The following is a 26,727-nucleotide window of genomic DNA, read 5'->3' on the forward strand; positions in this document are numbered from 1 at the left end:
TCTTTCATTTCGTGCAGCACGTGCCAAATAACAACTTGTGGGAAGCTCTTGTACCTTTGGTTGTGCTTGTGGGACTTGGATGGAGCAATAGTCCCAGAGCACGCTGGGGATTTCCCTCTGTGGGCACAGTGTGGGTGGGAACAGGGTCACTGCCACAGTTCTGAAGTGTTTTGACAGGAGCCAACTGCAGCAGGAGAGGCAGCATTCATTTTTCTAACACCATTAGGGTACTCGTTTATGCCTACTGCTTCTGGCTTTATCTCCTTTACAGCCTGCCTGTGAACTGATACGTAGGCAAGTGGGAATGTTAGGGAAAAGATAGGTGGGCAGGCCAGGGTGCTGGGATTTCCAGCTGTTGGATGAAGGCAGGTTGTGCAAAGAGCTTGGTTTCTGCATGTGGGTCCTCCTGCAAAGTTGGCTGCAAGTCGTGGTGTGGAAGCAGTGCTACTCAGTGTCGCCATTTCTTCCTTCCTTTTCCTCTCTGCCCAGTAGTAATACCCCATTTCTTTTCTTTTTGTAGTCCCTCGAATCAATGGCCATCCCAAACTGGACAGACATCGTGAGCACCCTCCTGGTTACGACAGCTCTTCTACCATGATGAGCAGCGAGCTGGAATCCAGCAGCTTCATCGACTCGGACGACGATGACAACACCAGCAGGTCGGGCACTGCTGTAGTGACTGAGCTGTTAAATCCCATTTCCGTGTTTCCCAGCTGCTGGTCCGTGTATCTGGGCTGTCCTGAAACGTGCTGAGAAGTTTTATTATGTGCTTTTTCCTCTTTTCCCTGCTTGATATGATTTGAGGACAGGTAATCCATCAGTAACGTGTAAAATCACTGCTCTGAGGAAAAAGCCAGCTTAGTGGGATCCCTACCCAAAGTGCCATCAGCCACAGCTCCAGTTAAGAGAAAGTTCTGTTCCTATTCTGTCCTTGTAATGGCAGGAATGGTTACATTTTAAAATCCAGGCAGTGTGCAACTGTCTCCTTATTCTTGAAGCAGTCCTGTGGTTATTGTAACAAAATACAGCCACGGTCCATTCCTATGGAGCAGGCACCTAACTAAAGAAAACAGTGAAAGAATTCCTATGTAATTGCATGGTCTGAGGCCTGTGGGCAGTAGGAGAATTCATCAGGGTGAGTATTATTGCACAGGCAGGCTGTGGTGCCACGTATTTATGACTTCTTAATTATTATTTTTTTCTTTTTATGTGAACAGAAGGAATGTGATGAATTATTCCTTGTTTTTTCCAAAAATCATTTCAAGGCATCCTTCTTCATCCCTAGAGGATACTTGTGTTCTTAAAATGTTTGCAAGCCAATACGTTTCTCGGATTTAAAGTATCCATTTTTAAATAGGCAAAATCAATCAAAGCCTGTGTGGTTCATTTTCCTGCCTTCAGTGCCAGCGTTCTCTAAGCACCGTCCCTAGAGCTGTTTAAAGCATTCAGCCAAATGGGCCATGAAAAGCCATTAGAGATCTGTGAGAGCTGGCAGAGAACAAATTACAGGTCCTGTGATTGTAGCTGCAGATGTCTGTGAAGAAGGAAAGGTGATGGCAGTGTGATGTTCTTAAATTTTAGGTAGAAGAGGAGCAGCAAAGATGCTCTGCTATTGGAGATCTTAGTTGATTGAACTGTGTTGATCGGAGTTGATCACAGCTTATATACATGTTGAAGAGCAATAGCTTCAAATTCTGTTTCAGGGCTGGGTGTTCCCAAAGGGCTGGAAGGGTGACTAAATGAATGTTTCAGGCTGGGTTCTGAGTTAGGTTTGAGAGCTTCTTTTGCAGTTACAGTGAAGTTGCCGACACTTGAAGACCCAGAAAATTACCTGCATGCTTTTGTGCTTCACGTGGGTATTCATATGCATCAGGGCTGGCAGATCATACCCTTCCCAAAGTCTGAAGGGCTTCCAACCCTTCCTTCCCCCATTTCAAAATCAAAAACCAAAACCAACAATGAGAGGAAACCGACAACAAAAACCCACAAACATCAACAACGCTGCAGCTGATTGTGTTTCTTGGACATAACTCAATCATTTCCGGGGCAGGAAGAAATGCAGTAGGGCAGGATTAGCAGTCAGGGTGGCCTCTGAAGCACATCACTCTAAACCCAGCTCAGTCCTTCTGTATATATTAATAACATAAAGCTTCCTGTGTCTGACCTGCAAAGAAAGTGACTCTTCGAAGCTGCAGCCGAGGCCTTTTCCTTTCTAGGCTGGGGCAGAAGCTGTTGGCACACAGGATAGCTGCCAGGCCAGCTAGTCAGGAAGAACAACTAAATGGAATGCTCTGAGGTATGCTGTTGTGTTACAGCGATGATGCTCTCAAGCAGATGAGAGATCGTGCTGGCAGGGAGAAGTTTCCTTTAGAGGCAAAAACAGCCAAATAGCAAATGGAGCATGCTGCAGATCTGCTGTGGATGGAGGCCTGGGGAAGACGAGGTTGAAGGGGGTAAGTTGGTTAATTACAGCTGTAGGGTCAGAGCTTGCCTTATGGGGGGGCTCTTTGTAGGGGAGGTCAACAAGTAAGGCAGCAGCATCCCTTACAGCTGGCTTCCAAGTGGAGAGCTTGAGGGTGTTTATTTCCTTTGTCTTCAGTATGTGATACAATTGAATGCTAGTCTTGTTTGCAGGCAGTAGGTGGTATTTTGGATACACATTGATGTAGGGAGCTTGTGGTAGACGTTGCTGTTCTGTTTCTGTCTTTTCTTAAGCAAATAAATATCTAGCAAATGTGAAGTATGCAGCAGGAGGGTTATTGTCAGCAACTTGTGAATGCTGTTCTTGATTCAGTGTAACTGATACAATTCACTTTGGCTCTGGGAGCAGAGTCTGAAGGCAGAGCGTTTGTGTGCAGATCAGAACACTGAATTTATGCTGTAATTGGTGGAGGGCAGCTCACAGCTCTCTTACAGCATGTGAAGGCATCTTGTTGCTCGGTTCATGTTCAGGCAATAGAGCTCCCCCAGTCTCTTCTGTTCTTTTTGCTGCCTTTTGGGGAGAGCAGGCAGGTTCACTGTGATGGGAGCAGCGTGCCTTGCCTTTCTGCAGGTTCTCCCTTACTGCTGCATGCTGGAAGGTTTGAGCTGAATCCTGTGAATGAGGCAACGTGGGGGAGAAGAGGAGCAGAATGAAATCAGAGAGGGGATAGAAAGGAGGAGAATATTGATAGTAAAATGCAAGGGGGTTTTGTGTCAGTCTTTGCCAGTGCTTGCAAAAACAGCAGTGAATGTTGAACGGGCTCAATTTTGGGGAGCCCAGCTTTTGAAAGACCTCTTTATTTTCCCTGTGGAAAAGGGAACAAGCTCAGAAAACCAGGTGCTGTGAGCTGCTTCCACAGATGGAGAGCTATCAGATCTTTGATCTCCTTAGAAAACACCACCTCTTGGCTCTTTAAATTAATATGCCTTGTTGGGAGGGGAAAAAGGAGTGTTAACATACCTGAAATAGTTATGTGAGCTTAAAGAGAACATGAAGAGCTTCACGCCCTCGGAGCAGCCCCAGCATTGGTAATGCTCAGCTGGGCGTCCTTGACTCAAACAAACCTGGGTTTCCCAGTGTGGTGGGTTGTAACCTCATGGCAGCAAGCTCTGTTTTGGGATTGCCAGTATCAGATTTTGCATGAGGTATGCTGGCATGCCTGTGTGCAGTAAGGACTTTGAAGATAGGGACGTGGCAATGAGGGGGGAAAAAATCTGGCACAGTTTTCTCTGTGCCAGTGCCAGTCCAGTTACTTGTGTTGTATTGGGTTGGATTAGTTTTGATCTTAGTTAATAGTGGAGCATTACTTTGTCTCTTTTGCCATTCTGAACATCATAAATAGAGGAGAGAGATCCCTGTGGTGTTGCAGTGGTATCTCTGAAATCCAGACTTTGTTCCAGGCTTCTGAAATGAGCTTGGGCCAATCCACTTATCTTTTGCTGTGCCTCAGTCCACTCTCTGTAAAATGGGAATAATTAACTTTCCTAATGTAGGAGAGCCTAAATTATAGATGTGTAGGATGTGATGCATTGGGGGTGTACAGGTTTGAAAGACCTTAAGAAAAAAAACAGAACATGCAGAAGTAAATGATGTTCACCATTCCTCCGCCGCCAGTTGGTAGTAGCTATTATCAAGAGCTGCTTTATTTCAGTGAGTTCCAGTCTCTGTTGACAGAGTGCTAAGCAGCAGAAGAAAGTGAGAGCACCATGGCAAGGCCCACATAAAATGATATGAAGTCATTGTTTAACGTGCAGCTGTTCTTACAGCATGCATTTTTCCTTGGGCATGGAGTCAGGCCCACTGCTCAGGGAGCAGAAAGCAGCTGCCTGCAACCTTGGGGTGCTTAAAGCAGGCTGATACACGCCTGTTGCAAGGCATGTTGCTTTCAGTGTTGCTCCAAGAACGAAGCAAGCTGGTAAAATGCACTTTCTAATCCATGCTGTAGAGGAGCTGGTAACTTCTCTGTGCTCACAGGGGGAGGTGAAGATGCAGCATGTGCTGGGATTGAGCAGCACTTGAGAGCAGTGCTTTGTCAGCTCGCTGCTGGTGTCTGAACGGCGACTCCTTGGTGTTTGTGGAACTCAGCCTTGTTTTTGGCAGGGTGCAGAGAACTGCGAATGGCTCAGCTTAATGGAGCTGACATTTGCTCTGGATTTCCCTCAGGTTGAGCAGTTCCACTGAGCAAAGCACTTCCTCACGGCTCATACGGAAGCATAAGCGCAGGAGGAGGAAACAAAGGATGCGGCAGATTGACAGGGTAAGGCTGGCATCATCATTTTCCAAGAAGGTGAACTGTGATTCTGAGTGTAGCATGCAAATCAGAAAGGGATTTGGAGGCCATAAGAGGTTTCCTGGATGCCTCCCAAACAGAAACCTATTAATGAGTTACTGATGAATTAGTGCTCATTAGTTATTTGTCTTATTTGGAGCCACTGACAACCTTGAGAATTTTCTGTTATGTTTTGCAGTCATCCTCGTTCAGCAGCATCACAGATTCCACCATGTCCCTAAACATCATCACTGTCACACTCAACATGGGTAAGAGGATGAGCAATGTTTGTTATGATGTGTTTTGTTATGGCATAGAGGCCTTTGGAGTCAGTAGGAAGTTCCTTGGTTTGAAAGAACTCCTTTTGGACTGAAGGGAAGGCAGCTGGGAGGCAGCTCTGACAGTGCCTGGGTTCCCAGTCCAGCACTGGATAATGGGAGCCATTTGCAGCAGCAGCTCAGTGTTCTTCCTGAGAAGCCTGGGGAAGGAGCTGGAGCTCTGGACCCAGAGGATGGAGTTGTGCTCATATTTCTAGGAGTGGTAAGGAGCCAGAGGTTGTCCTGTTCTTGTTCCTAACACTGAAAGTTTGCATTTCTGGAGTTCACGTGTTTCACTGTTTAGCCAGATGGAAATGGGCAGAACTGTCACTTCAGTGCCTTTCAGCAGCAGCCTGTTTTTCCTCTTTAAGTGTGGAAAAGCATTGCCTAGTGCTGATCAGCTGCCTGTTTTCTAGGTATAGACATGTCTTTTCTATGTTATTTCCCTTGATGATTTTTTAACATAACTTCTTTAGTGTCTTGTATGAAGCAGTGATGCATGTAGCAGCTTTTCCCTGCTGTCTGTCTCTGAACATGCCAGGCAAACTTACCCCAGCAGGGTAAACTGAGATATTGGGGTAGTTGTGAATCAAATGCATCCCAGCTGTGTAAGTAAGCAGTGAACTGAACTCACTCAGGGCTGGAGTGACCAGCTCTTAGCTCTTCACTATCATTTCAATCACTTTGTTTGCTTTTTTTTTGTTTGTTTGTTTTCCCTCCCTACCCTCCACTTTGTCCCTGCACAGAAAAGTATAACTTCCTGGGAATCAGCATTGTAGGACAAAGCAATGACCGGGGTGATGGTGGCATATACATTGGCTCTATTATGAAAGGAGGGGCTGTGGCAGCAGATGGACGAATTGAACCAGGAGACATGCTTCTGCAGGTTGGTCTGTGTGCAGAAATATGCACTGCTCTCTTTCACATCGATGGTTTCAGCTCAGCCATCCCAGCAGATCCCATGGAGTTAGTGAATAATCAGCAGAATTCGTCCATGCTCAGAGAAATATGGCACAAAAACTGTTGTCACTGAAATCTTTGTGAGCTCTGCTGGATGGGTAGTCAGCGTGCTCTGAGAAACAGTATTTCTCTCTGAGTAACTAAAATGTCTTTACTGTTCCCATTGCTAAGCCTGATGGCAGCTCTTTGTGTCATTTCAGGTGAATGATGTCAATTTTGAGAACATGAGCAATGATGATGCAGTACGGGTGTTAAGGGAAATAGTCTCCAAGCCAGGGTAAGCATCTTACCAAATCTGCTGCTTATCCTCTGCACTCCTTATTGGTGTTGAGCAAACCTCAAATCAACAGAAACAGAACAAACAGAAATCAGCATTTTGATCTGAATAAGCAGCTGGCATGACTGCTGATTTCAACTCTGAGCTTCTCAGTGTGAGTGATGAGACTGGTTTCAGTGTACCAGCCAAAGCCAACACAAACTGGGAGTTGCCTGGTTTCAGTAGCACTGTTTGTTTATGGAAAGTGAGTTTGAATGTCTCAGAATCTGATCATTCCACAGATTTCACCAGTTAGCGCTACGATAAATGGGAAACAGAAACTCAGCTGATGCTGTCTGTGCTGAAAATGGTTTGACAAGCATCTCAAGAGCCTCCTCAGAACGTACTTGATCAGCTTGTTTCAGAGAGTTGACTGTGGTAGTTATGACTTCTGTGGGGGAAGCTGAGAGTCTCCCTTACCTGTTTTCTCTCTTCCTAGACCTATTAGCCTAACGGTAGCCAAGTGCTGGGACCCCACTCCCAGGAGTTATTTCACCATCCCCAGGGGTGAGTACAGTTGGTGCTCCTTGCTGAGTTCCTTTGGAGCCATCAAGTTCCTTTGGAGCCATCCTTTCCCTGCAAGTTCTAATTTCAAGTTTGGATGTGTTGTTTTATAGGCTTAAGATGCTTTTTTTGAGACTGCAGTGCCCACTAAATTCATGGGAGTTTGTCTTTTCATTCACGTGATTTGGGTTAAGCTCTCAGCCTTTTGCTGGCTACATCCTGCTGAGCTTAACCTTTTAATTGATAGAAGGTTTGGGGGAAAAATAGGCTTAAGTATTAAAAAGCCTACCACATATTTTACCACGTATTTTTTTACCACACATGTGCTTAGAAAGAATTTAAATGGATTGTTTCTAAAATTTGAGGCAAGCCACATAGTAAAATATACACAAACACTGTTGAAAATGATGCAGTTTAAGAGTTTTGATTTAATAAATAGTTCAGTGGCTATAAAAGGTCTGTGTTCATCTGACAAGCACAGCTGCCTCCTGCTGGTGAGAGCTGTGCTTAAGAAGCCAGCGTGTTACCAGTGCTTCTAAGCTTGATGACTTCTTCCCAACAAATGAGAACGTTTCCCAGATGGAAAAATACCACAGCTGCAGGAGCAGGGCTAGCATGGTTATGTCCTGTGAGACTGATGTAGCAGCTCCTAGGTTAAAGCAAATACTGCTGGCAAGGTGCTTTCTGTTCCCTTCTGTTGGGGCTGTCTCAGTTGTGACAACAGAACGGAAGGACTTAATTAGATCCTGCTGTTCGCTGCAAATTGGATTCCATGCGACTCATGTTTTTTTTTTTCCCTTTCTGGTTGCTTTGCAGCTGAACCAGTGAGGCCAATTGACCCTGCAGCGTGGATCTCTCATACCACAGCCATGACGGGAGCGTACCCCCGTTACGGTATGAGCCCCTCCATGAGCATCACCACATCTACCAGCTCCTCACTAACAAGCTCAATTCCCGATTCGGAAAGTAAGTCACACTGCGGCCAGCACAGGGCAGGCATCTTCTGCTCAGGGCCAGCAGTGCAGAGCTGTGTGCAAAGCCGACCCCAGCCACAAGCACCATGAAAACGACAGCCATCACAGAGCTCTTGAGTGTTTTCTGAAGTTTGTAATTCCTAATGGGGCGTAAAGCCTCTTTCTTAAGGTCAGAAGTTAATGCAGCCCTGTTCTGCCAGGGTTCGCGTGCAAGAAGGAAGAAGTGGCTTCCCTTCTAAAGTCACAAGGCAGGCCCCCAGCTTTATCCCTGCAGGTGAATGCGAGGGCTTCCTCCTTGAATTCTGCTGGCTTTCTTTAGAAACTGTAATCATTGCCTTCAAATGAATGTCACTGGGTACCAAAGAATCATTTGGAAAGTCTTCACCAATAGTTACATAGCCTTCTTTTATACTTTTTTATCCTCTTAGAATTTATTGAACTGGGAAAAAAACAGAGCAGATGTCCCATGTGACGTTCTTGTTAGAGTTCAGTCTTCTTTCCTGGTTTGTCTGTCCTGGGCAGTCTCCAATCTCATCTCATCCGTGTAACCAGCAAGTTGTCATATTTAAAAGGAAAAAAGCCCAAACATACAAACCAACCCTCTGAGGAGTTAAAAGATCAACGTGAGATCAGTGATTTGTGACAGACTTTCCTGGGCAAAGGCTGAAGCACAGAAGTTGCTTTTGCAGGGCCCAGCTCAGTCCTATCAGACTGCATAGATGTCTGCCTCTCTTTCTCATTCCCTTTCTCTGCTTTTACAACTGGATTGTTCCCAGAGTTACACCTCACCTTGTATTGAAAAGGAGGTTGTTTTTTTTGTAGGTGTAGCTCAGTGCCTCTTTAGACAGTGGGCAGCAGCACTGAAGGGACATCTGCAGTAGAAAGCAAGTGGATCATTTACATGATGCTTAATCTTGAGATGTGTTTTCAGTCTTCCAGGTACTAAAGATTGCTGGAATCAATGTATCTGATTGCTGTCCGATGAGAGTCTGTTACTCTTCTTTTTTTCCTCTTGAAATACTCATGTATCCTGCCTTGACGTACAGTAATGTGATTGGGAAATGTGGAATGCAGACATCCTTTCAATCCTACTTTTAAAATAAAGGTTATTTGGGAGCAGAACCATGTTTCAGGAGACAGCTTCTCATTTCTGTGCTTTCCTGGATGCAAGAAGGGCTTCCCTGTGACCTTCTGCTTAGCACTGCTTCCCTCAGGTCAGTCCTGTGAACCTCACTGAGCACAGCAGGCAGCACTGCAGGGTCCCAAGGGCAGAGAGCACCTGTCCTGTGGGCCTCCATGCCAGGAAAGACAAAGCTGGGGAGGAAGGGAAGATGAGAGGCAAAGCAGGAGAGAAATAGTGCACTTATATCTGAAACAGACTCGCACCCGATGGGGCTTCCTCACTTTTCATGTCCCAGTCCAAGATGCTTTATTTCAGTTCCCCTGAGGACACAACTGCCAGTATTTGAAGTGCATGTGGTACCTGTTCTACAGAATCTGGCTGCAAAAGGGGAAGCAGTGAATTAATGGAGTCACGTAAAACAAATCTGTTTCATGCTTCCTTGTTTCGAGCACTGTGGATGTATGTTTTACTGTGTTCATACAGCAAGACCAGGATTAAATAATTCTAAGTGAATTGAGTAATTCAGATTTTCTCCTGGTTAGCTTTCCTTTGTTCTCTGACCTCTGGATCAAAATGGAATTTGTGTATCTGAAATAGTTTCACAGCCACTGCCACATCAGTGTTAGTGGTTAAAGTATCAGAGATTCTGGGGCCTTGCAACACAGTAGGGTTTGTTCCATCAGCTGTCTTACTCTTTCAGGCAGATTCCTTCCAAAACAAGAGTATCCAAGCCAAAGCTGGCTGAAGGCAACCTTTTTGTTTGGGCAAATGTACTTCCTCACTCAAGTAGGACCATGTAGGAGGCAATGCAACACAACCAGGGCTGGGTATTTGTATGTGACAGGACTTCATTGCCCCAGGGCACACACCTTTTTTTTTTTCTTACCAGGATTTGCCAAAGGGAAAAAATGCCACTTAGAAACACAAAACCAAAGTCCTGAGGCAGAGTTTTGTGGGCCCCCATGGGGTTACACTGTGCTGTGCCTCAGGTTCTCCCATCGCTGTGGAGGTGGTCATGCCCACAGCTGACAAAGTTCAGACCAGTGTGGGTGCATTTTAAGATGCACCTGAGAAATGTACGTGGCTGCATAGCAGGAAGTACTGCTGATGGTTTGGCTCGTGTTGTTCTTCGCAGGCAGGTTGCAGGCCTCCAAGAAGAAATGATTTGTTGCTCCCCTCATTGGTATTGGAGTATTGATTTTTATATGCTTTTGTTTTTTTCCAAATGAAGATGTTGCTTTTTGCCACTAACCAAACTAACTTCAAGCAAAAGCAAATGTTAGTGTTTGTTCGCTTGATAAGTATTGGAATTGCATGCATGGATGGCATTGGATATTGTCATGAGTATTAGCAGTGCACTGAAAGAAGCATTCTCAGTTTTCATTGTTTCATGCTCGTTGTACCTTATATCAACATTTTGAGTTGCTGGAAAAGAGGAAACTTGGTTCCCATGTGCTTTGGAAAGGTGGGTGATGTGGGGGCTGGGAGATGGGAGGGGAGGAGTGCTCTGAATTCCTCTTGGAGGAGGGTTTGAACTGCAAGCACAGAACAAATGTGCTGGAAGTGAGTTTTCTAGGATTGAGAAGACAGGGGCAGAAAGTAGAATTGGGTGCCGTGTCCTAAGAAAATAGTCCTGTTGTGTATGGATAGGTTGACTGAGTTCTGTGCAGGTAGGGCAAGGCAAAAGTCAAAGAGTAAGCTGGAAAACCTCTACAGAGGTTTGCACTGAGCTGTTGGGTGGGTGCTGTTTGTGGCAAGTCGAAATGAAAACCGTGACCACAGAACTCCTTGTGTTTTATCTTGGACAAATGTCACTGAGATGTGGATTGAAACAGTGCAGTGCTGATCTGTGGGTGATGGTGTGAACTGAAGACGTGGGGATTTGGCATCTCAGTGACTGAACTGGTTGCACTGAGCACAATCTCTCCAAGAACTGCCCTGAAGGCTGTAATTTATGCCACTGATGGGGTGAAATGGGGATCTTTTCTGTCTGGTTTTGCATCTGTTGGTGGAGCTGTATCTTGAAATGTTTCATCCAATCCTTTTCAGACTGTGTTCATTCCAAAGAAGCATGTAACCTTCTTTTGCTTTTAGAATTAGAAGAATCTCCCTTAACTGTGAAGAGCGACATGGCTACTATTGTCAAGGTCATGCAGCTGCCAGACTCAGGCCTTGAGATCCGGGACAGGATGTGGTTAAAAATTACCATCTCCAATGCAGTAATAGGTGAGCACAACTGGTCCTTAACCACTGCCTGTAAATTGATGTGGATGTCCCTAAGTCTCCCGTTCCTGTTCTCGTTTTAGGAGCAGATGTTGTTGACTGGCTTTACACACACGTGGAAGGCTTCAAAGACCGACGGGAGGCTAGGAAGTATGCCAGCAGCATGTTAAAACACGGCTACCTCAGGCACACTGTGAACAAAATCACCTTCTCAGAGCAGTGCTATTATGTCTTTGGAGACCTCTGTGGCAGTAAGTTCCACATCTGTGAAGGGCAGAGCTGCATGTGTGTTCTCTGCTGTGCTCACAGGGTGCACAGAGGAGAGCCCTGCAGAGTTTGACAAGTGAGCATTTCAGAACAGATTGTTAGGCTGAAGTTGCATGACAAGTGGTTAACATTTCCTGTTAGAGCAGCAATTAGACCCTTTGAAAAAGAATGGACTCGTGGCACTGGGGCTCAAGGAAGCAGGAGTAATGTCTGGAGATGCCAAAAACTTCCTGCTTGTCAGTCAAGCTGTTTCTAGTCTGTAAAATGAGAATTATTTCCCCTTGACTTGGAGAAACGCTGCAAAGGTACCTTGGTGCCCAGTGGTGAATATTCCTATCTGCCCTGCCGTGTGTGATACTTTGAGTAAGCTGTCAAGACTGAGTCCCTCACAGGCACACCAAGTGCTTTGTAAGCCATTACTGATACTCAAGAGTCAGCTCTACAAGGGAAAAGTACAATCTTCATCTTTTCTTTCTTTTCCAGATATGGCTGCACTGAACCTCAACAATGGTTCTAGCGGAGCCTCTGATCAAGATACCCTTGCTCCACTTCCACATCCTGCTGCTCCCTGGCCTTTAGGCCAAGGATACCCCTATCAGTATCCTCTGCCCCCTCCGTGTTTTCCACCAGCATACCAAGACCCAGGCTTTAGCTATGGCAGTGGCAGTGCAGGGAGCCAGCAAAGTGAAGGTAAGCTGGTTAATCTGGTATGTATTCCTACAGCTACCATTACCCCTGACCATTTGCTTGAGTTCCTTAGTACTGTTCGTGCTCCTGTCTCGTGGTTTCCTGTGCTTACTTGCATGGATTTGGTGTGACTGCATGCAATCAAAACTGTTCTTGTGTGTGATGGAGTGGGTTAGCCTTTCAGCTCTGTATTGAAACTGCCAGCAATGTTTGATCTGAGTCAGTGCTATCAGTGCTGTGTACTGTTTCTGGTTGTGCTGCACTTCTGTTCCAAATGCAGAACGCCAGTGGGAAACTAGAGCCAAGCTGTCTGTGGCATGGGCATCTGTACTTTACCTACCAAACAGCACCACACAGTAAACTGCTGCTTGAATAATGTGAATCAGGCCAACGTTAACATCAGTTGTCCCCCCCTGTTAAAACAGATTTAAAGTATTGACCCTTTTCAGAGGTCAGAGCCATTACCAACAGTGGGGGCTGCAGTCTCTTGATATTGCTGGAAATGAGGGTTGCTGGTTGCTGGTGGAACAGGGATTAGGACCAAGGGAACTGAGAGTGCAATCACTCTTTTTGCTTGGGTGAGACAAGTGTGAGGTGAGCAGCAAAGAGGTTACAGGGCTGAAATACTGCTCACAGGGAGGAGAGTCTGTATGGTGATACGAGACAGGGGAAAAAAGGATAGTGCTGCATGGATTAAAAACCTGACCTCTTCCTTTTCTGCTGTAGGATCTTTTTGCCATTCGTTTTTCAATCTTAGTAAGTGAAAGTTGCATTTTGTGGCTGTACCAACAGGGTCCCACTGTTGGGATGCTTTATAAATCACTTCCAAATTGGGTTTTGGTTTTTTTTTTTGGCAGCTGGTTAGATCTCTGCTGCTGGAACAGGAAAGGTATGGTATTTCATCCATGCACCTGTGTCAGTGGCTAAGAGAGCCCTGTGGAAGGCACCAAGAGTGTTTAAATTAAGAGTTTCTACTCTTTCCTTGTTCTTCATTTGGAAACTACACTGCTGTGTTGTTTCTTACTTTATAACTGTTATTCCCTTGTTTTGTTCTGAGCAAGCATTAGACTGAAGGATTCATAGAGGAATGGCTGACTCTAGGGGATTGGTAAGCTTCAAATGCCTCCATGATAATAATGACTTCACAGCATGATCATTTAGACTCCTGTGACCCAAATGTTTAGCTGTGTTTTTCCTTTTTTGTCTCAACGCACGACAGTCCAACAGTGTGACATGAGCATACCAAGCTGTTTGCCCCCCACGTGATTGTGCTGCAGCAGCCACGAGAGAAAGGCACCAGGTAGCTTGCTGCCAGCTCAAATGGGAAAATCCTGCCACCAGTCTCTTCACCACCCTTTGTAAAAATAAAGAAATCCCAGCTTTTAATTCACGAGCCTGATGTTGTCCATCAGGATTTTATATATCTACCAGTGTCCTTCAGGAGCTGATTGGCTGAAAAACATTTGAGCAGAAGTTTTGGGAAGGTACTGAGAGTGTTGGGCCACAGGGTTGTGCTGGTCACTCTCTATATGCAGATTAAAAATTGGGTTTTCTGTGTTTTCTATTTATGTATCCTGTTAGTTCACAGCTGGTAAATGTTGCTTTGCATTAGGAGACCAAAGGAGATGTCATTCAGAATGACAAGCTGGTCCTTATTCTGCTGTTTGGGATCCTTCCTAGCAGGAAGACAATCTTGCATTCAGGGCTTTGGCTTAAGTCATAATACTCTCTAAACTGCAGGAATTTAATGAAATACCATGTGGGTTTCTTGTTATTGTTTGTTTGCTTTTTTTTTTTTTTCTTTTTTTAAGGCTAATTAATTAAGAAATGTCTCCTGACATCTGTCCCATCTCTGATGGTAATAGAGCACAACCTTCAACTTCCCTTTTGAATCAGCTCCAAAGCTTAGCAAAGCCTGTATGTAGCAACAGCTCAGCTTACGTCCTAGCAGCAGCCCTTGCTTTCCTGAGCTGGTTTAGTGGCCTCTGCTGGGAACATCCTTCGTGTTCCTGATTCCTTATAGAGCAGCTCAATAAATAACTCCAACAACAAAACGCTGCAGTGATGAATTTTAGAAGAGCCTACATAGTGAATGCAACAGAAGGACTTCAGTTAACCTCAGGAGGTTCAGCCTTCAGCAGCAGTCTGCCCAGTTGATACAGAAGTCAAATGAGTTTCCTTTTGGAAAACGTTGGCCAAAGGCACGCTCAGGATTCAGTTGAACCTCATTTGCTTGTGGGTTAAAACCCAAACGCCTGCTTCTTCCTTTGGTTTCTGCTGCTCCCATCTAGGCAGCGAGGCGGTGGAGGAGCTGAAGGCCTCCAGCCCTGCTTATGAGCTGAGCTGCTGCTTTCGCTGTGCGAGCTCTGTAGGTGTCTCCGTGTACCTGTGCATGGCACAGCCTCGTCCGCTTCATTCTGCCATCTGTCACCCCTCAATCCCATCAGCACGCTCAGGCCTTGTCATCACCATTGCCATCACACCAAGTCACAGGTGGATCTGTGGGTTTGGTAGGTGCTGGTGTTGGAGCCAGCGGCGGAACCGAGCTAACCCGGCTTTTCTGCGTGTCCTTTTGTTTTTTCCCCCGCGGGTTTTAGGAAGCAAAAGCAGCGGCTCGAACCGAAGCAACAGCGAGAACAGCAGGAGGGCTCTTGGCAGAGAGAAGGACCGCAAGTCGGCGGGCAGTGGCAGTGAATCTGAGCACACTGCCTGCAGTGGTGGCACCGGCACGGCGCGCCGCGAGAGGCCCGTCAGCCAGCTCAGCCACCGCAGCCACGTCTCTGCCACCCACAGCGAGAGGAGCCACCACAGCCATCATTCTTACGGGCCTCCGGGTGTCCCACCCCTCTACAACCTCCCCAAACTGGGCTCGAAAGTCTACGGGACGAGCGGACCCCCTGGAGGGCCTCCGGTGAGAGAACTGAGCTCCGTTCCTCCGGAGCTGACGGGGAGCCGGCAGTCCTTCCAGAAGGCCATGGGCAACCCTTGTGAATTCTTTGTCGACATCATGTGAGAGGAAGTGCCTTCAGACTCTGCTTTGGGGAGGGCCGGGGAGGATCGTTTTGGGGCCGGGTGGGAAATGTGGTCGTTGTCAGATGCTGAAGGGAAGAAGTTTGTCTGCTTTGCATGTCACGCCTTCCCGGTTTGCAATGGTGTGTTGCAGAAAAACCAACAACACGAAGCAACAACAACAACAACACAAAACCCCCCTGCAAAACAAACACAAAAAGCCCCCAGCAACGCCTAGGATTGTTAAATATCAGCAAGTCGATGGCGTCTTCTCTTTATCCTCCCGTTTTTTCTTTCTTCCCCTCTTGTTTTTGATTGTGGTTGGCTGGTGTATATTCACATCTTAATGAGCTTTGGTAATTGTGGCACCTACTTTCAGTGCAATTAGTGTATCTTTTGGGCTGATCCGAGGACTTATTATTTCACGTGACTTCTGAATTTCCAGTAATGCATAACGGCACTTTTATTTTCCTGTGCTTTTTCTCCTGCAAGGAAAAACAAAGGATTGTTGGCTGGTATCTGTGATACTGCCTCGTAATGCTGGTGCTTGGATGCATCAGTCAGCACTAAGCAGATGCAGCACCTGTGAGTACAGACCATACATGCTTGGAAAGGAGCAGGCACAGACCAGTTCCCAGCAGAAAGCCAAGTTGTGACTGCCTTCTACTGCCTAGAGAGTGTAAATCCATCTTCCTTTTTCTTCAGATGTCCATTATTCTGTGAAGGAAATGGTGCAACCTTGCTGCTGTATGTGCTCCTTGTGCAGAACTTGTGATGTTAGTTCATTCAGTTTCACGATAGGGACTTTGTAGCTGCAGTCTTTTCCTGGGCATTTCGGTCACATCGCTGCTGACAGATGTCTGTTTTTTTTCTGGCTATGATTTGCACTTGCTTACTAGTTTTAAAAGTTGTCTCCACAGAAATAGAATGATTGCTGCAGCGTGATTCTGTTGGCGTAGCTGCAGCTTCTCCCTCTGGAAGGGACGTATTCCCCATTCAAGCAGAGACAGAGAAATCCTGGCTCCCACTGGCACGTGGCTTTTCATTTTGACCACCTCTCCTTCTGTTCTTCGTTTCTGAGCAGTATCTTTCCCTTTTTTTCTCCCCTGAAATAGAAACCTGGAGATACCTAACCCCAATTGCTGAGTTACCCACAGGAGCATGTCCTGAACACCAGTGGGAACTAGCTGTTAGCAGAGAGGTGAGAGCAGTCCATGAGTGGTACAGTGAGTGAGTCCTTATGCCGGACACTGAGCACAGCCTGTGCTAAAACTCTGCTGGGAGCTTTCACTTCAGCAGCTGTTTCCAGCAGGTTTTAGGACAGGAGCTTTAAAATCAGTCTTTGCTGTATATAAGCCTGTTTTTGTTTATTTTTTTAACTGATGAGAAGCTTCTTTTTGGTATCTTCCATGCTTTATGGGTGGTGTGACTGTCCAGTACGAGCATCAAAAGCAAACACATTTCTCACTAAAACAGGCAGTTTGTGTTCCTTTGTCACCTTGGAAAACTGCTCCTCAAGCTTTCCATTTTGTACATGTTCGTTCTGATGGACTTTTATTACTTCTTATGGCAGATTTGTGTGCAAACATCCATCCTTTATACAGAAGCCAAGTCCAGATTTCAGACGTCTGTGTGAAGCAGATGATGAAGTCTCACTTCAAAGGAAGCGAGGTTTTTAGGAAGCAATCACTCAGGCTAGGAACCCAGATTACATTGGAACCAGCTGAGTGCTTTTGGACTGCTTCTTTCAGAAAATCTCCCTAAAGGTGGAAACAGCATCTTCACAGTTGTGCTTTCTTCATAATCCATCTGATGGGCTGCTCTTGGTGGCAGACTTGCTGGTGGCTCATTCAGAAGAATGGCACTTGCTAACACTTTTCTTCCCTTTTCTCCTCCCACAAACGCAGCAAAGGCACTAATTAAACCAAGTAAACCATTGTGAGAGATTGACATTGAAAGCAATGAGATAAATCAGGGTTTAAAAAAAAAACACAAAAGAATACTTGTCCTGTGTCTCCAGGAGAACACTGTTAAGGAGTCTGCGACTTTCCTGACAATCACTGGTGGTTCTGCTTTCAAATCAAGTGTAACTTTTCTGGGCTCTTACATCTTAGGATTTTTCTGGCCCGCTTTGTCTAAAGGCACGACGTGCAGGGCTGGAGGAAGAGACTGTCATTGTAATGCTGCCAAAATGGACAGAACCCGGGGGCTGAGCTTTCGCCGATGGAAGAATTGTATTTAATTTCCTCACGTTTTTTCAGGAGCTGCAGCTTACACACTTTGCTGGCTTTCGGTTTCTTTTCTCGTCTCGTTGTTGTGCTGTTGGCAGAAGCTGTTCTGTGTCTTGCTGGTCTTTGCTGCAGTGTTGAAATGACTGTGTTTTATACTTCTGTGTCTGTGGGTCGCTCTGGAACGAGGCTGGCAGTGCATGCAGAGGTGTGGGAGAGCATTTCTCTGCTGAGGAACCTGGCCTGAAAGCTTCACCCGTGGATCGGAACGGCTCTGAGCGCACCGATGGGTTTGCTGGCTGGTTGGCAGCACGCAGAGCCTGCGAGAGCAGCTGGGAAATGTCACTGACCATTTTGTCAGCAGTGCAATACATAATGGCCACTGCATGTGGAAACAACAGCTGACATTCATCCCCTTGTAGCAAACGGCTGCTTGGAGATGAGGGGAGGGTTGGCCTGAAACATTGCCAGCGCTTGATTTTCAGAAGTGATTGAAGACAGAAGATTTCCCAAACCCTTGGCTTTCAATGCATGTGCATTTATCTTTGCAATAGAGGGGGCTGGGGCCTAACTGTGCAAGTTTCTCCTGTTGGGTGCAGCACAAGGCGCAGAAGGAAGTGCTGCTGATGCCAGCGAAGCTACTTGTGATAGAGGTGCTGTGCCAGGCGGAGGGAAGTTGGAAGGCTGGAGTCCTGCAGAACTGTCTCTTATCAGGGCACGAAATTGATGTTAAATACCTGGCACTGGCCGAGCTCTAGAATGTATGGCCCACAGTGAGAAGCGGTGGGTTTTGCTGTACGGGGCACTGAAACAACCCCACAACAGGAGCCTTAAATAGTTGATGTTTTTCTTTCTGATTTCTGGAATTGAGATCTTCACGGCCTGCCCTGCAGCTGGGCTTAGCACTCACACAAACCTGGCGGCAGCTTGGGACGAGGACTAAGAGGTATGTTTGGAAAGGTGGAGAGAACAGTTTGGGATGACGTCTCCTATCCAAAGGAGGCAGAATCTGGGGAGGGGGGCAGTGAACCCACCCGATATTTTAACTCTGAGGAGTACCGTGGTTCGGCAAATAGTCTTAAAAGCACTGCTATTGTCTTTTACCTCCCATTAATAAATTGACTTTTCAAAGGTAACAGTCCCCTGGACACTTTATCCAAAGGTCTATTGGATGGTGAGCAATGATGCACAGACATTGACTTTTGATCTAATTTTTGTTCTAAGTGGGCAGTCCCATCCTGAGACTTGACAGCTCATGAGTCGATGTAATTGTTTTGTTTTTTGTTTTGTTCTGCATTTAACTGGATTGTAATAAGATTGATTTAAAATTATTAATTCTAATCAGTGATTAGAAATACCTGTAAAGAATTTTATGTACAGTAGAGGAACAAAGTTACATGATTTTAAATAATGAAAACCCAGACTATCACCTCTTCTAGATTTGGTTCTACTCGAAGAGTGACCTCTTAATGGCATGGACTGCACTGTTCCTGTTAAATGTCTATTGCATAATTGAATTCTTTTTTGTAGATATTGTATTAAAACCCAAGTGTCTGTATAGTTAATATATAGCTGCTTATGTGTAAATGCTATTTTAAACACTAAAAAGCTTTTAATTTTATGTGATAACTGCAGTGTATGTCTTCAGTTCTTTGCACTACTGCACTGTCTATAATTCAAGAAGAATGAAAAAGAATCTTAGCCTCTTTTTTTTTTTTTAGTTACTTCTGTTTCTCTCTGCCATCTCTGCAACAGAAGAAACGTTCAGGAGCTGATGGTAGGCAGCCAGGAGCCCTGTTTTAATGGTGCTTGTAAATGATCACAGCTCAGAGTGAGACAGGAGCCCTGTATGTGTACACAGCTGAACTGGGTCACAGGTGGCTGAAAAGCTGTGCAGGTTAATGATGTCTGATTGGAAACACGAGGCCCTGACACCAGAAGTGCTGCAGCTTTGAGCTAGCGATGAATAAATTGGTGCAAAGATGGTAATATAAATCCCCCAAGCTCTTAATTAGCAGCCTTTCCCCTGTCATGGTTTGGCAGGTGTAAGTATAAAGGAAAGGCTGGAACATTTCTGGAAGTAAAAGCGTCCTGTTGTAAAGACATGGGATGGAGCAAGTTGTCCTGCCTGCAAACACAGGAGATGGATCTGCTGGTAGAACCTGTCTGTGTATCCAGCTGGTTCACGTGGATATTCCCTGATGCTGCATCCAAACTGCAGCAGATGCAAGCTCAGTGGTTCACCTACAAGCAGCAACCTTGGAGGCTTCAGGAGGCAGATTTTGCAGCTGGTAGAGATCCAGCAGAAAGGGGAAAAGGCAAAGCAGCAGTTATTGTGGGAGCACCCGTTACAAACGGCACAGATGTACAGCAGAGGTACGTGGGAGCCTATGAGACAGTCCTGCACAGTTGCCCTATGTGCCTTTTCAAACCACGTTAGCTTATGCAGGGCAGAAAATTATCTAGCCAGTTCTGGTCAGGTGAAAATGGTCGAAAATTTGGACTGTGCAGCCTGTTAGTGCAGGGGCCTGATGGGTTCCAGCTGTGAACTAGTTTGAATTGCCTGTGAGCTGGTTTGAATTGTCTGCAGGTGGCTGGAAGGAGCTGAGCAACACAATCAGGTGCTTTTCCCTTTCTGCTGTTCTGCTATGAAAACACAGCACTGCAGCAAGGAATATTTCTTAGACCTGCAGGTACCACAGAGTGCTCATGAAGACTTGCTGCTATTTCCAGTCACGAGGTCTTCCAGGCTTCAGGTGAGAGTTCTGCTGTCTTTTGGGTGTTGTAAGCAGGCAGGCTGGTAATTAGAGGTGGCTTTGACACACAGAAAAATAGGTTTGGGAAAGTTGGTATGCAGTAATAGGTAATGCTGCCTTGTGGCAAAGAGTTGTGGGGTTTGCAGAGGGTTACACTCATACCTTCTTCCATTGAACCCCACACTCAGCGCTTTCAAAGATGATCATTTATTCAGTAACTGATGTAGAACATTCATAATATTAGCTAGATATTGACTGGGGATGGTTAGCAAGCAGCTTTTGTCAGGGTCAGTCTGTTTTTTTCCTTTACAAGGATCTGTCATGCCTTCTGAAACTATCAGTTACCCATTTTGTAACTGATATCGAATGGAGCAAAGCACTGCCCTTCTTGGAGCTGAGAATTCTCCTCCTGCGCAGTGAACAACGGGTGTGCTGCAGAGATGAAGGATGCTTCCTGGTGCTTACAGTGTTTGATTCATTCTGTCCCCTTGGCAGAATGTCCCTGTGGGTAAGAGGCATTCCTCCCCACTGATCTTTGCATGTGATTTGAGATGGAAGGGATTTCTTGGAGCGACTGCGATGGGGTGATTTGCACTTTGTTTCTGTGTGCCTCGTCCTCATTTCCATGTTTGCTCACACGTTGATGAAATACAAATGAGTGAGTTGGTATTTGAATGGGTCGTGCACTTCTCGTGTCACACATACAGCTGCCCTTATGCCTCAAAATGCTTTCTGTAGTTTTGTGTCCAAATCAAGAATTTACTTATTTTTTTCCCCCCATGTAAAATACAAATTTAAACATTGGCTTTGGAAGGCTTAGCTTTTTGTTTCACATCAGTTACATTGGATTGATGATCGAGTCTGCATCATACCTTACAGAGTCGTTCTGAACAGAGTATTCTTGCTAAAATGTGGCTCTGGGCAGCCTGGTCTGGTGGTTGGCAACCCTGCACGTAGCAGGGGGGTTGAAACAGGATGATCATTGTGATCCTTTTCATCCCAGGCCATTCTATGATATGATATAAGATACAGCCAGCTTCTAATGAGGGTACAATAGATCTGGTTTGTTGCCTGTTTATTGAGGGTCTCCTTCTGGCTCCTCTTTGGTAGAGTACTGGAAATAATCCTCTCTGTTCAAATCAGGCTTCAGCAAGAGGATGTAGCATTTGGGGATGTAGTAGGTCCCCACAATACCCAGACTGACCATCAGAATGGCACCAATCTGAATCACAGGCCTAAGGACTGTCTTCAGAGTGGCAAAGATGGCAACGAAGAAGATCCAGATGATGAAGTAGATGAGGATGGCGAATGTGATGCCCCTGGCCATGTTGTATTTCTTCCCAGAGGTCTGCACCATGAACGTGCACAGGAAGCAGACGAAGGCCAAGCACCCGTTGTAGCCATGCATCAAGGCGAAGGCAAGCCAGGACGCGGTGCTACACGTGAGCAGAACCTCTGTGGGCAGCGAGCTGTAGTCAGGCAGCACGTAGTCAGGGCCCAGGTGCAGGCTGCAGAAACAGAAGAGGCACTCGGTGAGGAGGCACAGGGCTACAAGGAGCCAGGCTCTGCTCGGCGTCACCCAGCGCAGGGCAGCGCAGGCACAGCGGGGGAATTCTGTCAGCAGGGCGATCTCCAGGGACTTGGTGAGGAAGGTGGAGAAGCAGGCGTTGAGGCACAGGGCATAGAGAATCTGCTGCATCACGCAGAGGTTGTTACTGGGCTTCCCTATGAAGAGACAGGAGCTGAGGCACATCAGCACGAGTGCAAACAAGGCAAAGAGGTTCAGGCTGCCTCCAGAAGCCTGCACGAGGGGGGTGTTGAGGTTCTTAACGAAGAGCACGGCTGTCAGGCAGGTCAGGGATGCGATGATGGACATGGATATCAGCAAGCCAACCGTGAGCGGCTCGTCCCAGCGGAGGAATCTCTCGCTGCGGTTGTAGCACTGCGTGCTCCGGGCAGGGGACCACTGGTGCTCCATGCAGGGAGTGCAGGTGGAGCAGTCTGCAAAGTACCAGTGAGAAAAGCACGTTGCAGGAGTGTGCTGCTGCCCTGCTGCGTGCAGCCTATGGGGAAGGATCAGTTGTGATCTTGTCTGCGTGCTGGTTTGGCTGCCTTCCCCCCCCTTCCCAAGCATATTGGACCTCCATAGCTTTTGATTTTATTTTTTTTTTCTCCTCTCTACTTCACTACCTTCCTTTCAAAAGTTGCCACGTTGTTTCTTGGTTTTATTTCTCCTCCCAGGAAGGATCACCAGCATCCACCAAATCCCACAACTCCATCATAGGCTTCTCTTCTAGCTAAGACCTTGGAATTCCATCAGTTCTCCTCTCTCCTGCCTCAGAGATAGAGCATACACCTTGTCCTTGCACATTCTATGAGGGATCATCAGAGGAAGGTCCAGCACTGAATATCTGTACAGCAAGACTGGATGTTTTGCAGCAGAACAGAATGGAGAGAAACTTCCTGCCCTCTCAGTGCTTCCTGGAGGGAGCAGCCTGCAGCAGGGCCTTATCAGCTCTGTGAACCTGTGTGACTTTAAGGGGTATAGATAGACACAGTACAAGCAGGTAAAGCCATTGCCTTTCTCAAACCTCACCTTTAGAACTGCAGAAGGTGTTTTCTGGGCAGTCTGTGCAGTCATAGCAGCAGAAGTGGAACCCTTTATTCTGTCTGATTTGCCCTGGTTCGCACTCTCTGAAGCATTCTGATGTGGGCTCCTGAACAAAAGGGGAAAGAAGTGTCAGCTGGGTACCCAACAAAAGACTGGCTGTGCTTTGCTGGCATCACATCCGTGTCAGTGCTGAGAATACCTAATTATACTTAATTCTAGTTTTGTACAGTGGAGATGGATTACTTGTTTGGAGGAGAGCACAAGCTGGGTCTCACACAAATCCTGTAGGAGCAGCATGTAGGCTGGCAGCTCTTCATGGACAGTTCTGATGATGAAGTGGCAAAACAGGTACTTAAAAGCAAGAGATTGCCCACCTTCTTTACCTTTTGGTCTGTAGTGTGAAATTGAATCAGGGACTTATTGAGGTACAAGGACTCTTGGTAGTCTCCCACAGACAGATATGTGAGGCTGCCATTTTCCCAGTGCCAGAATATAAGCTTGTAGCCAGCGTTTGTGCCATGGGATTCATCAAACCTGAAACTTTGGCCATTCACCATGAATGGGACGGTATTCATGAAGTGCAGCAGCTGAGGAGAGAATGAGAATTAACAGTAGGTATCAGTGCAGCTCATGTTCTTCCTTGGAGGTTGCTAATGCAGTAAGCTGATGAAATCAGTTCCCCCTGATGTGGGCTAAGGTTGCAGCTATCAGCCTCTTTGCTGTATTATCAGCTGCTCTGTTTGTTGTTCCAGGCCCAGGTGGTAGGAGCCCGAATGCAGCCCTGGAGAGGGGAATGTGGCATGCTGGCATAGGGGATGAATGAAAAATGGCTGTCGGTCCCTCAGACCTTTCCTCACCTGCCAAGATCTGATGGATGCTTTGGGACACCGTTGGTGGGTGCAGCCCAGCGCTCTGTGCAGCGCGTAAGCCACGCTGTAGACTGCGATGTACACTGGTTGTACTTGGGAGTGGCTTAGGGTGGAGGAGATGTCCTGCAGGGAGATGTGGTCGCACTGTTTGCACTGTGTGCCCAGCATGTCAGAGCTCACGTGGCGGTAGGATTCTCTGGACTTCTGGCAAAATTCATCCTGCTGAACAGAGCTGAGTAACTTGGCAACGTATTTCTGGAAGCCAGGGACACTGCTTGCTTTCATAATGAAGCCTAAGACTGTCCCGATGCTCTGAATGTTTGGGATGGAGGCAGCTATGTCAGACAACAACCAAGCTTCAGTGCCGATCCAAACCTTCTTGCTTAGTCCCATCTTGATGCTCTGTTCCAGCAGGGCCTGAGCTGGCTGTTGAAAGGCAAAAAGGATAATAATGTTGACGTTGGTCTTGTTAATGTTCTGAATGGTCTCTTCCAGTTGTTTCTCAGCCTTGGGGTCTGTGAGGTCTGAAGGAATTAGGCCCTCGTAAGCGATGCAGATGCTACCATTTCCAATTGTGCTTAAGAACAGCTCCTGGGCTCCTCGGCCGTATTCGTCATCGCTTCCAATGGTGGCGATCCAGTTCCATCCAAACTCGTTCAGCAGAAGGATCACAGCTTCCACCAAGTTCTTGTCACTGGGAACAGTCCGGTAAAAGGATGGGTACAGCTCCTTGTTGCTGAGCTTCTCACTGCTGGCCCCGTAGCTGACCTGCAGATTCAGAAATACCTTAGAGCTACGTTCACCTGACTGTGACAGCTCTCTTTGTTGAGATAACTGAGTGCTTACAGTCACAATTGAAATTCTCTCCCAGTTTCCACTGTGAATTGCCATTTCACGTGGGTTGCAGGGCGGTGTGCGTTAGCCCTCTCCTCTCTGGGAAGTTAAACACTGATGTGTGTTCCAGGAAATTTAACCACCTGCTCTGGATCACACAAGACATCCATGGCAAGGATTGAAAGCTATGCTTCTAATGGTGCCATTCCAAAGACATGGAGCGCACACAGTTGCTGGATTAGAGGTCCCTTCCAACTGAACTAAGCCATTCAAACCCTCCCCCCCACCAAAAAGGACAATTCTCACTTTTCCTGGGAATCTCTTTACCTGTGGAATCAGGAAGAAGCTGAATAGTTTGGCTGTCAGCAGGCAGAGATCTGACTTATGTGGTCCAATCACAGCAGTGACACGAGGCTGGTAGTCGGTGTAGTTGCATGCTATGCCAATGTCTGTTGTGCCATTTTGGGTCACGAACAGCAGGCTGGGCTGTAGGGCTGCCAGTGGCTCAAAGCAGGTGTCGTAGATGTCATAGCCCAGCTCCACTCCTGGGAGAAGTGACGTGGAGTTGTTGATCTCATCAATAGCAAACTTCATCCCAAGGGCCCATATCAGCCCCTCTACAAATAGCCTGCAGGAAGAGGAAGCAGGGAATGACGTGATCCACGGGTGCTGTGGTGCTCAGTGTTCTTTGACATCTCAGCATCCCGTCTGCTGCCTTCAGCTGCGCCCAAGTGACCAAATGAAACAAGCAGCCGTCTTACCTTTCACACACAATTAAGGTGGGCTCTGATCGTGCTGTCAGGTTGATGGTGTCCATCCCAAAAGGGAACAGGCCTCCAATGATGTAGTCACCAGGCCTCCTAAATTGAGCCGAGAGGCAGCTCGGCTTGAGGGCTGCTGTGCAACCAAAGCTCATGCACAGCAGCAGCTCAGGGATCATAATCTCCCTATTTGGGGGTGAAAACATTTCATGAAAGCATTAAAATGCAGGAGAGCAAATGGGGGCAGGGGATGCAGTGTCAACAGTTTCCTTGAAATCAGTTTAAATAGAACCCAGGGAGATGGAAATAACACAGAGGAATTTGTTTAGCAAACTGCATTGAATGTGTAACTCGATGTTGAGTGGCAACAGTCAAATAGGCAGCAGGACTCTGGGTCTGCTTGTTTGCAAACCACTGCCTCATCCTGCTGTGCTGCACACAGGCAGTGATTTAAGGGCTGTATTGCTTCCCTCTGCCCCCCTCCTTGCTGGGGCTGTGAGTTATTGAGTTATCCCAGAACAGCTGGGGGTGCTTGATGTCATTTATTGTTTTATTTTAATTGAAGGTCACCTCGTCACAGAGATTCCCAAATCCTCCTCAGGACATCATAAGGATGCAGCAGTGCAGACCCCATCCGGGCTGGAGGTTGGTGAGCTGTTAATTGTGACTGCACCAAGATCTCCTCCAAGTCCTTATTGGCCAATCTAATTATTTCTCCCACTGAGCTTTGACGTTAACTTCAGCTTAATGACATGGGTACCAGTTGCCCAAGACAGTGGTTTAAGTTCCTTCATGGTTTGCGTGCCTTTCTGTCATGTCTAAGGGAAAGCAGGATGGCTCTGAACTGAAAAAATTCATTTTACTGTATTTCTCTGACTCACATTTGTACCATATCACAGACATTGCTCCTATACCTCCAAAGTGACACAAGGCTGATCTTCGTTCTGCATCTTAGAAAGTCGGTCCCACTGTACAGGTAATACATCAACATCTCCTTGAGGATAGCCTTACAAGATTTCCCTAACCTTTTAGTGGAGTGTTTCAGCCTTAAAATTAAGTTTTAATTATCAGATGTCACTTTAAATGCCTTTAATGGAAACGTAGCTGCACGGAGCTCTGAATAGGATGGGAGGTGCTGGTAAGCAGTTGTTCTTCCAGGTGGAATCCAGGCGGCTCGCTTCGGGACGGGAGATGGTTTGTGTGATGGACTTTGTGCAAAACATTCAGACTCCCTCTAGTGAACCTGCGTGTCGTTGCAGCTTTCAAGGATAGAACTCGCTGTAGATGAAGGGTTCTTTTGCTTTTGGATGCGGCTGTATGAGTGACAGCAGAACCTCTGAACTGGGTCAGAGCTCGGGACCTGTGTTATACTGTGTGTCAGTGAGCTGGGGCTGCTCAAAAGGCTCCTGTCATTTAGAAGCAGGGACATTTCCTAGGGGACCCCAAGTGAACGCCGTTTGCATTAGGGGCTACCTTGTTCAAATGAGAAAATGCAGGCTGATGGAAAACTGCCCTTCACTTGAAGCACACATTGCAC

The 26,727-nt window shown here is 46.6% G+C and overlaps 2 protein-coding genes across 6 annotated transcripts in view; one reads left to right on the forward strand and one right to left on the reverse strand.

Moving 5' to 3' along the window:
* The window catches only part of DVL1 (dishevelled segment polarity protein 1), a 53,736-nt gene extending 38,420 nt beyond the window's left edge, over nucleotides 1-15,316 (forward strand). For 2 of the 4 annotated variants that reach the window (XM_052692014.1, XM_052692012.1), the window contains exons 5-15: nucleotides 521-659; nucleotides 4,646-4,739; nucleotides 4,951-5,020; nucleotides 5,815-5,954; nucleotides 6,229-6,305; nucleotides 6,784-6,851; nucleotides 7,665-7,814; nucleotides 11,040-11,171; nucleotides 11,252-11,419; nucleotides 11,919-12,125; nucleotides 14,720-15,316. In XM_052692014.1, the coding sequence (XP_052547974.1) occupies nucleotides 521-659; nucleotides 4,646-4,739; nucleotides 4,951-5,020; nucleotides 5,815-5,954; nucleotides 6,229-6,305; nucleotides 6,784-6,851; nucleotides 7,665-7,814; nucleotides 11,040-11,171; nucleotides 11,252-11,419; nucleotides 11,919-12,125; nucleotides 14,720-15,135 (1,661 nt within the window). In that variant the 3' untranslated portion in view covers nucleotides 15,136-15,316. The remainder of the gene's footprint in view (nucleotides 1-520; nucleotides 660-4,645; nucleotides 4,740-4,950; nucleotides 5,021-5,814; nucleotides 5,955-6,228; nucleotides 6,306-6,783; nucleotides 6,852-7,664; nucleotides 7,815-11,039; nucleotides 11,172-11,251; nucleotides 11,420-11,918; nucleotides 12,126-14,719) is intronic. The other 2 variants (XM_052692016.1, XM_052692013.1) reach the window with 1 other exon arrangement.
* A 2,887-nt stretch (nucleotides 15,317-18,203) lies between these two features.
* TAS1R3 (taste 1 receptor member 3) lies at nucleotides 18,204-26,093 on the reverse strand. 2 transcript variants are annotated; one of them, XM_052692010.1, is made up of 6 exons: nucleotides 25,191-26,093; nucleotides 24,757-25,057; nucleotides 23,584-24,363; nucleotides 23,110-23,313; nucleotides 22,712-22,832; nucleotides 18,204-22,116 (listed from the first exon to the last, which is right to left on the reverse strand). In XM_052692010.1, the coding sequence occupies exons 1-6, from the start codon at nucleotides 25,394-25,396 to the stop codon at nucleotides 21,191-21,193; spliced, it is 2,538 nt and encodes an 845-aa protein (XP_052547970.1). In that variant the 5' UTR covers nucleotides 25,397-26,093; the 3' UTR covers nucleotides 18,204-21,190. The 2 variants fall into 2 exon arrangements, with proteins under 2 accessions (XP_052547970.1, XP_052547971.1); XM_052692011.1 differs by lacking the exon at nucleotides 23,110-23,313.
* Between the last annotated feature and the right edge of the window lie 634 nt (nucleotides 26,094-26,727).

The sequence above is a fragment of the Tympanuchus pallidicinctus genome, unplaced genomic scaffold (genome assembly GCF_026119805.1).
Source record: "Tympanuchus pallidicinctus isolate F22 unplaced genomic scaffold, pur_lepc_1.0 scaffold29, whole genome shotgun sequence".
Lineage (NCBI taxonomy): Eukaryota > Metazoa > Chordata > Aves > Galliformes > Phasianidae > Tympanuchus > Tympanuchus pallidicinctus.